Here is a 15,499-nt window from a genome sequence, read left to right as displayed (position 1 = left end):
GACTGATTTCCTCTCGGTCTTCAGTAAACACCCAAACTGGCACTCTCGCATTGTGATGCGCTCTTCGAGACCCCTTAAGGGAAGTATTTCGCGCATTAATAAAATTAACGTGGGATGAAAATTTTCGGCAAGTGTCCGTAATTCTCTGCGCGAAACTAGTGTAGTGAGAAAGGTGCAACGTTTCGTCTCAATGTCATAATGTATGAAAGGGTAACGTGCTTAGCACAGAGAGCCCTTGAGCTGACAATTTATTTAAATGTATAAGCGTTGCACTTGCTCAAAAGTTCAGTGTGAAATGCGAGGTCAGGATATACGTACAAAGATGGAAACAGCCCTCACCAATTCGAAGCAGTGCACTGGAGAAAAAATTCTCTCGAAAGGAAAGAATTAATACAGATTTCAGTGGTAAGGCTGGCGCTTGTTCTAAATTTATGCAAATGCCTTTCATTCCAATGGATCCAAAAAAGACCTCCATTCATGTTGAAGGAATCCTTTGAACATAAATGTCGTGTCGACCATTCCTAATCCCCTGAACACAAGCCTCATGGACGGTCAGTCCTTTTAAAGCTTGGCACCTATATTGGAAAGAATGCTGAAACAATGCCAGTTCACTTCGTATAACCTTAGAAACAAGAAATATTCGGTGAAAACCACATTTAAATCAGTAGTGTTTGCTTGTGATCACGCTACAGAAGAGTCGGCATCAATGCGGAAAACGTCGACATCAATGCGTAAAACGTCGACATCTGCCATGATGGCCAAGGCCGACGATAGTTGCTTTCTATTCCAGTGAATACATTTATTCGCAATCCGCTTAGCATTACTGGAAGAATAAATGGGCAAGTTTCATGCAACCGGAACGATCCCGTACCTCACTATGTCATGTGCTCATGGGGTTGGTCTTGCTTCACCTTCTTGTATCTCTTTTTGCAGTGGTGCAGCCTGTACAGGGTCAATTAACTGAATAATGCCGAATTAGGATCTGGTGCCCGTATCAAGGGACAATCAAGAGTTTTCGAACTCCCACTGCCCTTAATTTATTAAACGTACTTAGGCGTAAAATTAGACTTGGTCGGAAGAAATTGAAAGAAGAACCGCTTTCATCCGTTTGGACACGGCGAAATTCCGTGCCTTTAATCTCTTTACAGCTACGTATCCATACATCATCAGTGAAAGAAGTTTCCGCATGAAAGTTTTGCATGTGAAGCGCTATTGTGTTTCAGTGAGATTTTAGTTAAATATAGCCGGTGTGTCGGCGCACGTGACCTGCTTCCACATTAGTACATCAAATGCGCAAATTTTGTTTGTGGCTGCGTTCTATAGACTTCACGCTTTCAAATGCCTGCGCACTGGTGTCTAGCCAAAGCTCATTTTTTCTTGACGAACTTCTTGAACGCAGTAAGAGCATACTTTACCGCAAGTCTTGGCAATGACGGGAAATTATTTTTTCCCCGAGTAGAAAAAATAAAGTGAGTGTATTAAGGATGCGTGGTTGTTGTAAGAGAAAGAACAAGAAATTCAGGGGCCAAGCAATGAATAATCAATGAAGCTGTACGAGCGTAGCGTTTCGACCGGAATAAGTTTCGACCGTTTCGACCGGGTCAGAAAGCTTTAACTCACAGCGCAAGCACAAAGAACACAGAGCTCAACAACGACTCACGCACGTGCCTCAAGACGCTTTGGCTTTACACCACGCGCAACCTCATGCAAGCCGCACGACAAAGTTAAATACCTGCATTGTGCCGTTTTCAGCGTAGTGGTAGAACTGGCACCGAGTCATCGAAAGGAGACAAAACAGAGAAAACGCGTCGTGGATCACTCCGTTGCAGTTGCTCCTATTTTAAAACGTCTTCGTTCTGCTCCATTGCTTTCCTCGCTCAACACGGCCTACTCGCTTGGTCATCTTTTTCTAATGTATTTGCTTTGATAACGAGAACAACAGGCGGACAAAGCGCCCCTGGCTAGATAGAGCCATTAGCCACTTAGAATCGCGACACCGCGGAGCATTACGGGAGAAGCTACGCGTTGTAATCGTCTGATGGCGTGAACGCACAAAAAGTACTTCCTTGCTGACAAAGAGTAGTTTGCCGTCCATTAAAGAGGGTGCGCCGAGTGGCTACGCTTGTGCCTGCTGTTCACGCCTGCCTCGGAGCCCTCTGCCGAGCCTGGTGGTCGGTGCCGTAATGACACCACTAACGACCGTGGTGATTGATTGGCTCTTCTTAAATGCGGAGCTTTGACCCGTTGTACTTTAGGTTGTTCTCACCGCAGCAAAATAGCGCGAACAGGCGAGGTTGACCACGCGGTCTCCCAGTGGCAAGAGATACGGCTATATTTAAATTATGCAGAGTTTAACGAAACATTGCTACAGGGCTGGCTCTGTTACGCTTTTTTGGCCAGTAGGTTTTCGGAAACTTTAAAGAACACAAGGCGACACTTATCAAAATGCTTTTTGTGTGTATGTGTGCGTGAGTGTGCGCGTGTGTGCGTGTCTGTGTGTGTGTGCTAAATGAACGAAGCATGCTATCGATAAATGTCCTTGCCTGTAGGAGCTGCGCGCCGTTTAACAGTACGCTAATATTATTGGGGTAATTTTGTAGCCTGCAGAACGCCAATGCGTAAGTAATATTGGCGTAGTTTGAAGATTACGGTATCAACTTTCTCTCGGCGGACAGCAAGCTACATTTCAGTTCACTTTGGGAACCGCAGTTGTTTCCAATTGAAGGACGATATTCTACACATTGGATGAGTTTCTTTATCCCTGTTTTGCGTTTCATTCTTGTCTTTGTAATCTGAAAAAATGAAGCTTTATGGGCACGTGTTGACCGCTGAAAACTACAGGCGCAAGCTTTTCTCATTTCACTATGTTCAAAGGTGCGCATGGTTATGTGTAACGTTTTACTTGAGTCTGTTTCACCGTTAACGCTCGTGCGTACTGGTTCTTTGAGAAAGAATGGTGCGAAATTATCTAAAAATCAGCTTCTGCAGACGCGAAAACATACATTCCGCAGACGCGGATACATACATACATAATTTTTTAATTTCAAAAAACTAGAAAATTTGTCGCCGATAGCAGGTAACGGCTGCTCTTTATCCCTTCGTTATAGATAAAAAACGGAAAACGAAAAGAGTGATGGGAGTCTGAAATTTTTGCTTTTGTTTTTGTTTTCATAATTCTGAGCCTCTACGCCGACTATAAGGAAGGCGATCGACCCGCTAGATCACGTCGCTCAGAAGCAGTTTGAAATTCTGGCTGAGCCTCGGTGCCGCTGCTGCGTTTCTTCATGCTGCTTGACGAGCCGAATAAACTCCTTTCCAGTTTTTGATGTGCCGGAGTAGCAGGGTGTGACGGCTATTTTTTCTGCGCGAGGGAAACGAGCTGGAGTGTCCCATTACGACAAAGTTCCAGGGTTGCGGTCGAATCCCACCACCTCCGCCAATGGCGCGTCCTCTTTTTGTCCAGCAAAGCAAGCGCGTTTGTGTGCTTGTGCCACGAAAATAATGTTTAAGTTTTCAATAGTCATCTTTATACATTATTGTCCCTGTTTCGGTTGTAGTGCGAATGGATTCTGTATTTCCTTTTCGGCTGTGCCAGCGTACAGCAGAAGGTACAGAAGAAGAAGTCCCTCCGAGCGGCCGCTGCTTCTTCGGTGAGATATTGTTTTCTGTTTTCTTCAAGAATCAGTGCTGTGTTGAGACTTCGCTGTTGTCCAGAGAGAAAGGACATCCCGTGGGATACCTGTGTGCTGGAGATCGCGCACAGTATCGCGTGGTTTTGCTGCGCTCCGCAGCCCATCTACGCCTGCCACGGCGGTGGGTGGCAAAGAACACCGGCACGAGCCATATGTCCGACAGCGCATTCCTAGGCGCATGAGTGCCGCAGAATCGGCGCTGCACTCGGAAGTGCCACACCACGCGCCTAATGTCATCAAGCCGGCGACCCTATTTTTCAACGCTGCCCTACCTTCCAGCGCACCTTCAGTGAATATGGCTGAGACAAGCGAAAGTGAAGCCAAGAAACCACGGGTTGACGACGACAAGACATCTACCTATGAGCTAAGTGAAGATGAAGACATAGACTGCGATGACACGCCGTTCTCCTTGGTGTCGTATAAAAAGAAGCGGCCTGAGGGAATTCCAGTTGTTTTTCGACCCTCACAGGAAGGGCGCAACTTCTGGCAAGTGAATCCAAACCGCGCTGCGTCGGAAATTGTCTCCGCGGCAAAGGAAAAAGTACAGTCATTCCGCGTGAACAGAGATGGAAGTTTCGCTGTCAACGTTACTTCAGTCTCATCTGCAAGACATCTTCTGTCGATAAGCGAAGTGGCTGGTTTGGGAGTCAAACTATTCATTCCGGCATCCTATACCAAGAATGTCGGCAAGATACGCCATGTGCCAGTTGAGTATACAGAAGAACAACTGGTTGACTTGCTGAAGGACTTTGGCGTGCCATCTGCCCGTCGTCAGGCACGCTACAATCGCCAAGAAGATGGAGCGGTAGCATCACGCCCTCTGAGATCTGTCATTCTCCATTTCAGAGAAGACAAACCAATGCCGCAACGAGTGCATCTAGGTTTCACGAATCATCCCGTAGAAGAATATCACGGCCCTGCTCTGAGATGCTACAACTGTCAGAGATTTGGACATTTATCGAAGAACTGCCGCAGTCCACGTCGCTGCAAGATATGCTCAGAAGACCACGACCATTCAGAGTGCAAGTCTGTGTGTCAGCCAAAGTGTGCCAACTGTGGCGGAAACCATACAGCTTCCTTCTCCGGGTGCCCTGAGAGGAGAGCTACCTCAAGGTTGCGCAGACATGAGTTGAAATACGGAAGGCTGCCTCCTCGTAATGCGCCCCCAAACAACCTTGATGCTGTAAGATGCGCGCCCCCAACTGCCAACAAAGAGAAAGAGCAAGTGGTCAATATGAACTATTCTACAGCTCTAAAGCACTCAGGTCGACAACATTCTGACAGCGAGCGACACGATCCACCTCCAGAGAACACTACTCATCTTGCCCAGGCTTCGAGTGAACTTCGCCGACCTTCTAAACAACGCCCTGTGCCATTGACACAGCAGCTTCACCTAACATCTGAGCAACTACCTCAGCATTCGCCTCAACCACATCTGTCATCCCAGCGACCATCTCAGTCAGCTCTTCAGCGACCTGTTTCGAGCGCACATGGAGCTTCAGCGTCGTTTGGTGATTACGCGTCTTTACCCGTGGCACAGATGATCCTGCCCGTGCTATTCACAGCTCTGCGTGCTATTCTCAGTGCCATTCCACACGCAAACAACCTTCCAGAGGTAAAAGCACTGCTTTCTATGGAATCGTTGGTGCTTCCACAACCACCAACAGCTCCACTGCAGGCTTACAATGAATAATCGTTATAACAATGTTTTCATATTTCAGTGGAATGCTAATAGCCTTCGAAATAAGTCAGCTGATTTTCGCAAACTACTAGCTCAACATAACATTCCTGTTTTATGCATACAGGAAGCAGGCGTACGAGATGACTTTCGTCTTTCGAACTATGTTATACATAAATCATCGCGCATTGCTGGAAGTAGTAGAGCGATGTTATGCGTGAGAAACGACCTGCCGTCCTATTTAATACAGTCGAGCGATTCAAACATACCGGAGTTCGTAGCATGCAAGATATTTTTTAGAAATACAAGCGTCACAGTGATCAGTCTTTATCTACAATGTTCTAGCAAAATATCAGTAGACAGCTTGGTGAATGTGTTTGGTATCGCAAACTCACATGTGCTGGTTTGTGGGGACTTCAACGCACATAACGTCATCTGGGGCACTGAATATAATGATTCCCGTGGAAGGATTATAGAGTCTGCAGCAGAAAAAAGTAATCTGATTGTGTTAAATGACAGCTCTCCGACATTCTTGCGGGGGTTTCGTTACTCAAGCTGTATAGATGTTACGCTCTGCTCCCAAGACCTTCTTCATGGTGTTGAATGGTCAACGGACATAGAAACGCACGGCAGTGATTATATTCCGATCCTGGTCAAACATCGCCTCATACGGAGTGAAGGGACCCGCCGCTACTCAAAGTATACTAATTGGCAAAATTTTCGGCACCATTTAAGTAATTCATTGGGTGAAAATTCGAACTTTCAAAGTTTTGCAAATACATTGTGCGAGTCCTACAAGAACTGCACAAAGCAAGTCATTGTTCCAAATGAATACGCTGCAGTCGACGGCGAATATGAATGCCTAAGAGCAATTAGAAGGCGCGCAGAACGGGCTTACCGCCGCAGTGGAAAGCTGGACGACTACAAAATGGCACAGAAAGTTCAGTCAACTTCGCGCAGACGCTTACAAAAATTAGGTACAAGAAAATGGCGAGAATACTGCGCGTCGTTGTCTCCGTTTACTCCAGTTCCCAGAATATGGTCCGTTGTCTGATCTTTTAGTGGTCGAGTTACCCAGAGCCATCCATTTCGAGCCCTTGCCGTAGCTCGAAGCACTCCGGAAACATCTGTTGCTGACGAGTTTTGTCAACTTATATCCAGACCAGGAATTCCGTTTACTTGCCTACAATTTGCAAGTTCGACAACACTAGCAGAACAGAAGCTTCGTGCGTGCTTTATGTCACAACATCCACAACTTGATTGTGAGTTTAGATTAAATGAATTGAAAAGTGCTCTTTCGTCATGCCGTACAAGGACAACCGCAGGCCCAGATGGTGTTACGTATGTGATGTTAAAGAACCTAGGTCCAGTAGGCAGAATGACTCTTTTGGAAATATTTAATGATATCTGGATAAGAGAGACTCTACCGGATTCATGCAAATTAGCTCGGGTAATTCCAGTGCTAAAACCAGGAAAGACTCCACTTTGTCTTGACTCCTACCGACCCGTCAGTCTCACAAGCTGTTTTTCCAAACTAATGGAGAAGATAGACAGTCGACTGCAATGGTGGTGTGAACACAGACATGTGTTTTCCGACCACATGACCGGTTTTCGACAAAATCGTTGTACAATGGATGCAGTATTAGATATTGCCACATACGTCGAACATGAACGAAGCTGCGGAAATGTGACAGTAGCAGTATTCTTAGACATTCAAAGAGCATTCGACACTGTAAGTCACGTACACGTCCTTGCTGGTATGTTAGAGCTTGGCCTACACGGTCGAACGCTGCGATGGGTGTCAAACTTCTTGAAAGATAGAAAAATATTTATGGAAACAATAGAAGGAGAAAGTAATTATCACAGCATCACGCAGGGTGTTCCGCAGGGCAGTGTTCTCAGTCCGTTTTTATTCAATTGTGTCATGGCAGCCTTGCCACAAAAGCTCCAGTCTGGTCTACGGTATTCTCTGTACGCAGATGACATCTGCATATGGGCCTCTGGTTCTAACATACAAGACATTCAAACAACGCTGCAAGAGGGCCTTGATAGTATCGACACCTTTTTAAAAGAAAGAGGCATGAGTCTTTCATACGCAAAGACAGCCGTACTTCCTTTCACTAGACGACAGTTGATTAATTTCCAACTTAGGCTTAACGGGCAAGCTTTGATGGTTGTGAAAGAGCATAAATTTCTTGGAGTTATTCTTGACCGCCAACTCACATGGGCTTCACACATCCGCGCAATTGAAAAACAGACCAATGCAGTAATAAACGTACTTCGGCGACTCGCAGGCACAACGTGGGGGGATCAGTCTCTTCGCTACTAAAAGTTCATAACGCACTCATAAAACAAAAAATTGCCTACTCGGCACCTATTCTCCATGGTCATTCCGCATTGGAATGGCCGACAACGCTCTCTGCAATGCCTGTCTTTGCGAGGAGACGCTGCAACACATTCTGTGCGACTGTCCTGAATATAATGTTCAGCGACAGTCCCTGGCATCCGTTCTCGCGCACCTTGACACTAGACCATTGTCCCTCGACACGATTTTCACATGCCGCCGACAGAAGACATCGCAGGTGAAGGCGACGAAGGGACTACTTCAGTTTTTGAAAGAGACGGGATTGGACAAGCGGCTCTGACAGTGTTATCACGTACAATGCCAGATTGATGGACTCTACCGGACGATGTTTGTGTGCTGTGCTATGTGCTCTCTCACTCTCTCTCCCCCTTCCCCATCTTTCATCGCCCCCATCCCTCTCCCATGTGTAGGGTAGCAAGCCGGTTACGCTAAACTGGTTAACCTCCCTGCCTTTCCTTTTCTACTTTTTCCTTCCTTCCTGAGGAACGTCTTCAACGTTTACTAGCAAGGGGGCTGCGAGTGTGTCTTGGGGTTCCGCAGGCTACCTCGAGTTCTTTAGTAATTGCTGAAGCTCGTCACCCCCCATTTCCAGTCATACGAACGGTTGAAACATGCCGACATATATATTGCATCTTAACCCAACACGAGAAGCATCCATTAAACCTCGCTCTCACCGAAAGAAACAAAAGCAAAATTCACGATGTTGTTCGAGAATATAAAGCATTATTACCAAGATTTGAATTATGCAAAGTGGATGTTAGTTACCCACCCTGGATGTTAACATACCCTAAAATAGAGTTATCGGTTGACGGGATTATATCTAAGAGAGACATGTTCATAGTAGCCGCCCAGCAACTGGCACTCTACCAAATTTACTCATTATATCCCCAGTACATCCACGTTTATACAGATGGTTCGTGTCATAAAAATTCCTCGACTTCAGCATTCTTCATTCCACATTTAGCGCTAGAGCAAAGATTTAAATTATCCCGGGAGACATCTTCCACCATGGCAGAACTATTTGCAATCCTGTGTGCTTTGCGTTTCATAACTTTAGAAAAACATTCGCAAAAATGGGTTATCTTTAGCGATTCGCAAGCCGCTCTCACATTACTACAGAGCAATAAGAAAAATTCCTTGAACACTTCCATATTGTATGAGACGCTCAAAGAACTTACAAAAGCAAGAGCAATGAACCACGTAATTGCATTCCAGTGGATACCTGGGCACTGCAATATTCCTGGTAATACTGCAGCGGACGCAGCTGCGAATCGAGCGCACAATAACGCAGAGACAACCAATCTTCCCCTATTGCGTAGTGAAGTTCGTCTGATCCTGAGACAAATTTCTTGTCGTCTCAGCAAAACTACCTGGTTTGACCAGCAAACTAAAAGCTCGGAGTTATACTCAATAGACCCATGTGTAAGCTTATCAATGCCGGAAACTCTAAGAGACAACAGAAAATTTGAAACTTTGGTACACCGGCTGCGTCTTGGTACTGCATTTACGAGACACTTCTTGTACAGAATAAAACGTGTCTCTAGTCCGCAGTGTTCTTGTGGCCATCCAGACGAAGATGTGCATCATCTTCTTCTGGAGTGCTCGAAATACGATAGAACGATACTGCAAGCTAATTTGTTTATATTAGACAGAAGACCATTCACTCTAAAAAAGATACTTGGCCCATGGCCAACTGCGGGCCTTCAAAAAAGAGCGCTTCTTGCTCTGAAAACGTTTTTAGAGGAGACCAACATTTTGGGAAACTATTAAGTATTGGATGATCCGAATACGCTAAATGAGTTACATAAACGTTGTTCGTGGTGCATAGTTGGTTTATGTGGTGATCGCAACTTTTACGCAATACGTATAATTCTGTCCTGTACTTGGAGTGTATTACAAGTGTTGTTGTATGTTTTGGCTGTTCAAAACATCGGACTTCATATATGCGTACGTGGACTGAACTCATGCACAGAACTTTGCGACTCATGTACTGTTGGACTGTATATTTTTTATTGATCCGGTGTTCTACTGAGTGTTATATTTAGTGTCGCTATTCTCCCTTTTTGCGCAAATTTGTTTCGTCAGCCAAGTGGCAAGGAGTAGCCGGTGCCACCACATAAAGGCGCCAACCTCTCCTAACATTCACTTCAATAAAAAAAAAATAAAATATACTGACTTCAGTTGTGTGGGTAACATATTTCGTGTACCTTATTTCATCTCTGTGATAATTTTCCTCTTGCATGTGTGCCTTGTAACGGTCTACTGAGCCACTTCACGCTGTTTCATTGAAACTTATGATCCCGAATCAGAACTCGGACGAGTTCATAATTCATAGCAAACTTATTCATAGCAATGTTAAAAACAGGACACAAGCAAAGAAATAGGTGCAAGAAGTACCACCCTACTTCAAACAGGTGTTTCTTGAGAGGTCAACACAATATATACCGTAAAAAAAACAGTGATGTTATGCACTCACAGCACATAATATTCTCGTCAACATGGTTGAGGTGCGCCGCGACCAGATTTTTTATTCAGTAAGGACAAGGAGGCAGCCCTGATGCATTCATTTCTTCAGAGTGAATTTCTGCTGCTGTTATAGACTAGAATCTGCAGTGCTTTTAGACGGCAGCCGTCTTTTGCCGGGGACTACGGGAACTGGCGGAAAGCACAAAAGGACAATTGCGATAACATACAGCCTGTCTTTGTCGCATGCTTGACGCCAGTGTCTTGCGACTTTGCAATTTTTGAGACCTGCGACTTTGCAAGTGGACAATGTTGAACAAACTACTGCGTCACAATTTGACGCGACTATGCATTTGCGCAGACTCTTATTGAATTGAACGTTTAGAAAAATAGGATCGCATCAAACTTCAGACTGATCAAGTCAGATAAAGCGTAGTAAACAAAGCCACAAAAAAGTCTCAAGTCGCAGGCATGACGATGAGACAGATCCACGTACTAAACATCCTTCCCATGGTAGCCGAGCCATCGCAGCGGCAGAGTTCCCTGGAGTAATTTTAGTGGGAAACTTTTATGGCCCAGCGTGCGCTGCGAGGGCGGCTGTCGAGCGGAGTCGAGAACAAGTGCGCTAGCTCTAAACAGATGTTACAGAGTAACAGATTCTGGCCTACCGTCCACTGCGAGCACCTGACCCCGCTACGCCAGGTAAACTAATCACGTCTTGGAAAAGTAGCGCTGTGTTTCTTGTACCGATTTTCTTGCCTATGTCAAGCTCGCAGCGCGCGTTTGCGAGTTCAGCCAATGAGTCCGATCAGTATATGTTGTGGTAGGTAAACAGAATTTAACTGCATTGAATTGAATCGTAGTGATTCGTAACTTTTTTCCTCATCGCGCATTCACTGCAGGCGCAGCCCCCGCCACAGCCGGCCCTCAGCGTCTGCTGAAACAGCGCGAGGACGATGCGCGTCGTCGTGGTTCGATGGCGGAGGTGCCCGGCCGCCCTGGTGGCGGGGCTGCTCCAGCTGCTGCTGGTGCTCTCGTCGGCAGTGGCTGGAGCGATGGCGCAGTGGTTCCACCGGGCGTGTCCCTCCCGGCAGCTGATCGGGCCCTCGTGCCAGTGCTCGGACAAGACCAAGGGCCTCGACGTCATCTGCGAGCGAGTCGAGCGTGCCGACCGGCTAAGGGCGTCGCTGGCAGCCGTCGCGGACGCGCAGCATCCCGTGCTGTATTTGAAAATTAAGGAAGTCGGGTGAGCGTCCGCCGTTCGGTTAGCGCGTCTCCACAGATTGGGTAGCGTTTTGGTTCTCAAATCGAGGCTGCCTAGATTGCTGCCGCACACACACACACGCACACGAACACAAACACAAATACAAACACAAACACACACACACACGCGCGCACGCGCACGCGCACGCACACGCACACGCACACGCACACACACACACACAAACACATGTAAGGGAAACTTATCACCCACCCGACTTGTAGCATGAAGAAAAAAAATAAAACAATTACGGGCTTCTAGCAAGACAGCTTTGCAGTTGAAGAAAAAATAGATTTCCTGGTCCGGGATTCTAACCAGGGACGAACGCCTTTCCGGGGAACAAAGCATTTGTCCAGTCTTTGTTCCCCGGAGCGATTGATATACCATCTGAGCTAACAAGGAGATCGCAGAGCGAGAGCGAATTAATCAACAAATTGAAGTACATGGGATACTGAGTATGGCAAATCAGTTCTGCGCAAGCCCTCAAGATAGAGGCAAGTGAACCCACCACCATCATTCCGAAAGAGAAAATTATCGTCCAGCCGACTTGTAGCTTGAAGTTAGAAGGGAAAACTCATACTGGTTTCTCAGACATAAAGCTTCGCAGTTCACGAAAAATTCGTCCTGGTCCGTGACATTTCTTCACCTTTCGGGACCCGCCGTGGCTGCTCAGTGGCTATGGTGTTGGGCTGCTGAGCTCGAGGTCGCGGGATCGAATCCCGGCCACGGCGGCCGCATTTCGATGGGGGCGAAATGCGAAAACACCCGTGTACTTAAATTAAGGCGCACGTTAAAGAACCCCAGGTGGTCGAAATTTCCGGAGTCCTCCACTACGGCGTGCCTCATAATCAGAAAGTAGTTTTGGCACGTACAACCCCATCATCTTTTTTTAACCTTTCGGGCTTCCGTAGAAAAGATTTGCCATATTCAGTATCCCAGTGCTTCGGGTTGCCGAATTATTCACCCTCGATCTGTGATCTTTTAGGTCATGATTAGATCAGATGATAGAGCGACCGCCCCAGGAACGTGTTCTACCCTGGTCTGAGTCTAAGACAACGACGATCTTTCTTCTTCTTTTTTTTTTGACTGCGAAGCTTTCTCCCTGAAAAAACCTGTATGGTTTCGCGCTGTGGCTTCGTGCTACAAGTCGGGTGGATGACAATTTTTCCTATCACTTCTTAGTATGTGTGTGCAAATTTCAGTGGCTCTTCTAATCATTAGTAAGCCTTTTGACGATTTTATGACCAACGTAAGCTTCACGCAATGTAAGTGATGTCGACAGAAGATATTGAGGGTACAGCATAATCTATGGCTAACATATCTATCACTCGAAAGTGTTTATTCAAGAATAAAATAAAAATAAACAATAACTTAAGCATCCTTACGTGATTTCAATGCGAAAGCATGACTTCTTCAATAATTTGGTTACGCCCATGATACGTGACGTCATACCTTCACACGTTTCCTTCCAAGTATATCTTGATCCACCTTGCTCTAATTTGTACCAATCTTCACCCACCTCAATTCACTAGTTCTGCTTTGTGCCAACCTTAATCCACATTACTTCACTTTAATACACTTTGATGCACATTGCTCAGCCTTAATTCATCTGAATCCACTTTGCTCTACTTTATACCAACATTAATGCACCTTATTATACCTCTATCAACCTTGCTCTAATTTGTACGAACCTCTGTCCAACCCAATCAACCTAAATGCACTTTAAGCTACCTTAATCCACTTTATTTCACCATCATTCTCTCTACTTCGCCTTAATTCACTTTACTCCACTTTAAGCCACCCTACTCTAACTTGTTCTAACCTTAATACTGTGTTGCTACTGATGTCATGCAAGACGCTGAAGATGCCAGTAATGATGATAATTTTGGTTACCACTCGTTGTGGACAACGCTGGCTTTTCTGTCGCATCGGACATATAACGCTTTAGCGCTAAAAAAGTATATCGCATATGTGTACATTCACTTGGTAGGCGTACAAAAAAAAAAGAATGTTATCAGCATTATTTCAAAGCCTGCTGCGATCAGTGGCGGATGAGTAACGTTCAAAAATACATTTCCTACTGTTGTGTTGAGCAGCGACACATAGAAATTTTGGCTACTGAAGAGCCCACTCTCCGAAAATCGCGCCTAAAAGCAAGCACACGAGCTTTCAAAAAATGAAGAAAACACACAGATGAAAAAAAACTGTTCTTGGACCTAAGGCTTTGAGCATGTATGGTGATATTTAAAAAAGTTCCATTGCTAATGCGCAGTTTACTGCTGCTGTGACGATTTCCACATGGTTGCAAGATATGCTTTGTGTTCTCAATTTCCACTGATTTTATCCCCAATCGATTTCTTACCAACTTCAGGCTAGAGCGGTTCCCACCTGGCTTGCTAGACGGTCTGGAGATATCCCATCTGCTTGTTCATCACAGCAACGTCTCCGAGATTCATCTGGACGCCTTCCGCGGTGTGGGTGACCGTCTCGAGTCATTGGACCTTTCGCAGAATGCATTAGAAGAGGTCAGTGAACTCTTCATAGTTCTTTATTCAGCGTTGAAGTGTGTGCATCTGTTTGTCGGCAGGTACGAACAATAAAGAACGTGTAGAGCCTATGTTATCGTCTTGGTACTCTAATTATCAGGTTTCATAACTAAATCACGCACACTTGCAGCGGCTGCTTAGTCACTATGGTGTTGCGATGCTAAGCACGAGGTCGCGGGATCGAATTCCACCAACGTTGGCCGTATTTCGATGGGTACCAAGTGCGAAAACGCCCCTGTACTTAGATTAGGTGCACCTTAAAGAACCCCAGGTGGTCAAAGTTATTCTGAGGCCACCCACTACCGCGTGCCTCATAATCAAATTCTGGTTTTGGCACGTAAAAGCTCATAATTTAGTTTCTAAAACAGCAGTAAAAGAACAACCCATGGTTGTGTTCTACGCCTGTGACAGACACTTCATAAAAATAAGAAACTGTAAACGGCTATTTAAAACAGTTTCGTGGTGTTTTCATGACGGCTGTGTTCGTGATGATATGATCCATTTGTAAATTTCTTGTGCTAGTACACCAACCTGAAAGGCAAATAGCCAGGTGCTAATTGACACTTCCTCGACAATATCTTCATTGAATCGATGCATCTTTCACAAGTCTGCCATAGAGGTGGGTGTGGTACAGGAGGTATTTATGTGACTCCTTTGCCTACTTTTAAATGCTTTTCCAGGTGTTTACTGTAAAAAGCTGAGAAAGGATTGCGCCCACATCGTGACCATGTTCAGGGGTTATCATCCTTTCGTATAAGTAAAACGGAGAAACGAAATAGGCATTGTTTAGATTCACACTAAGTAAAAACATTATAGCATGGCGACTCCTCTTGTGCTTTTTCTGTCTTTCCTCGCTGTGCGCTTTTTCTGGGGGGGGGGGAGAGGAGGGGGGTCGAATGAGGGGGGCGCGGCGACATTTGCTGGTTCTTCATTTAACTCTGTTTTTCTTAATGGCGCGTTCTTCGCTGTGCAGTACGTTCACTCAATGCAGTCTTCACTATGCAGTGGTCACGCAGGGTTATTTCTTTTTAGAGTCATTCCATGTATATTACCTAGTATATTGCATTAATGTTATCAGAACTCTCGGCAATATAGTCAAATTTTAGGCATCTGGTGCTCACGGCAGAAGCCGCTGCCACAACTCGCGTTTTGATACATTGGGAAACATCACTGCGAAGCTTTTCGAGACAAACAATACAAACGCGAACATCAACGAGAAATCGCTGTTCTTGTTCTTATTGTGCGTCTCGAAAACCTTTTTTGCGCTATTTCCTGATAATGCTACTCCAAGCAGGCCCAACGAAAGCCTTAGTTCTTCATAAGGCAGTCAGTAACATTGCCTGCTTGACTGACGAACACCACAAACAACAGGTCAAGAAAGACACATTGAACTGACGCGCTATCACGAACGGCAGTTATTTATTTATGACACCGTCAGGGCCAAAAATGATATAAACGGGAGTGGTTCGAGCAAAATATATAAACATGGTTGAT

The 15,499-nt window shown here is 45.5% G+C and overlaps 1 protein-coding gene across 4 annotated transcripts in view; it reads left to right on the top strand.

The window, feature by feature from the left end:
- LOC126542335 (uncharacterized) overlaps nucleotides 1-15,499 on the top strand; it is a 406,338-nt gene that overhangs the window by 358,682 nt on the left and 32,157 nt on the right. For all 4 annotated transcript variants that reach the window (XM_055076589.2, XM_055076596.1, XM_050189368.2 and 1 more), the window contains 2 exons: nucleotides 11,101-11,444; nucleotides 13,831-13,984. In XM_055076589.2, the coding sequence (XP_054932564.1) occupies nucleotides 11,155-11,444; nucleotides 13,831-13,984 (444 nt within the window). In that variant the 5' untranslated portion in view covers nucleotides 11,101-11,154. The remainder of the gene's footprint in view (nucleotides 1-11,100; nucleotides 11,445-13,830; nucleotides 13,985-15,499) is intronic.

The sequence above is a fragment of the Dermacentor andersoni genome, chromosome 3 (genome assembly GCF_023375885.2).
Source record: "Dermacentor andersoni chromosome 3, qqDerAnde1_hic_scaffold, whole genome shotgun sequence".
Taxonomy (NCBI): Eukaryota; Metazoa; Arthropoda; class Arachnida; order Ixodida; family Ixodidae; genus Dermacentor; species Dermacentor andersoni.
The sequence above is the reverse complement of the archived record's forward strand: the minus strand, read 5'-3'. Positions and strand labels throughout refer to the sequence as shown.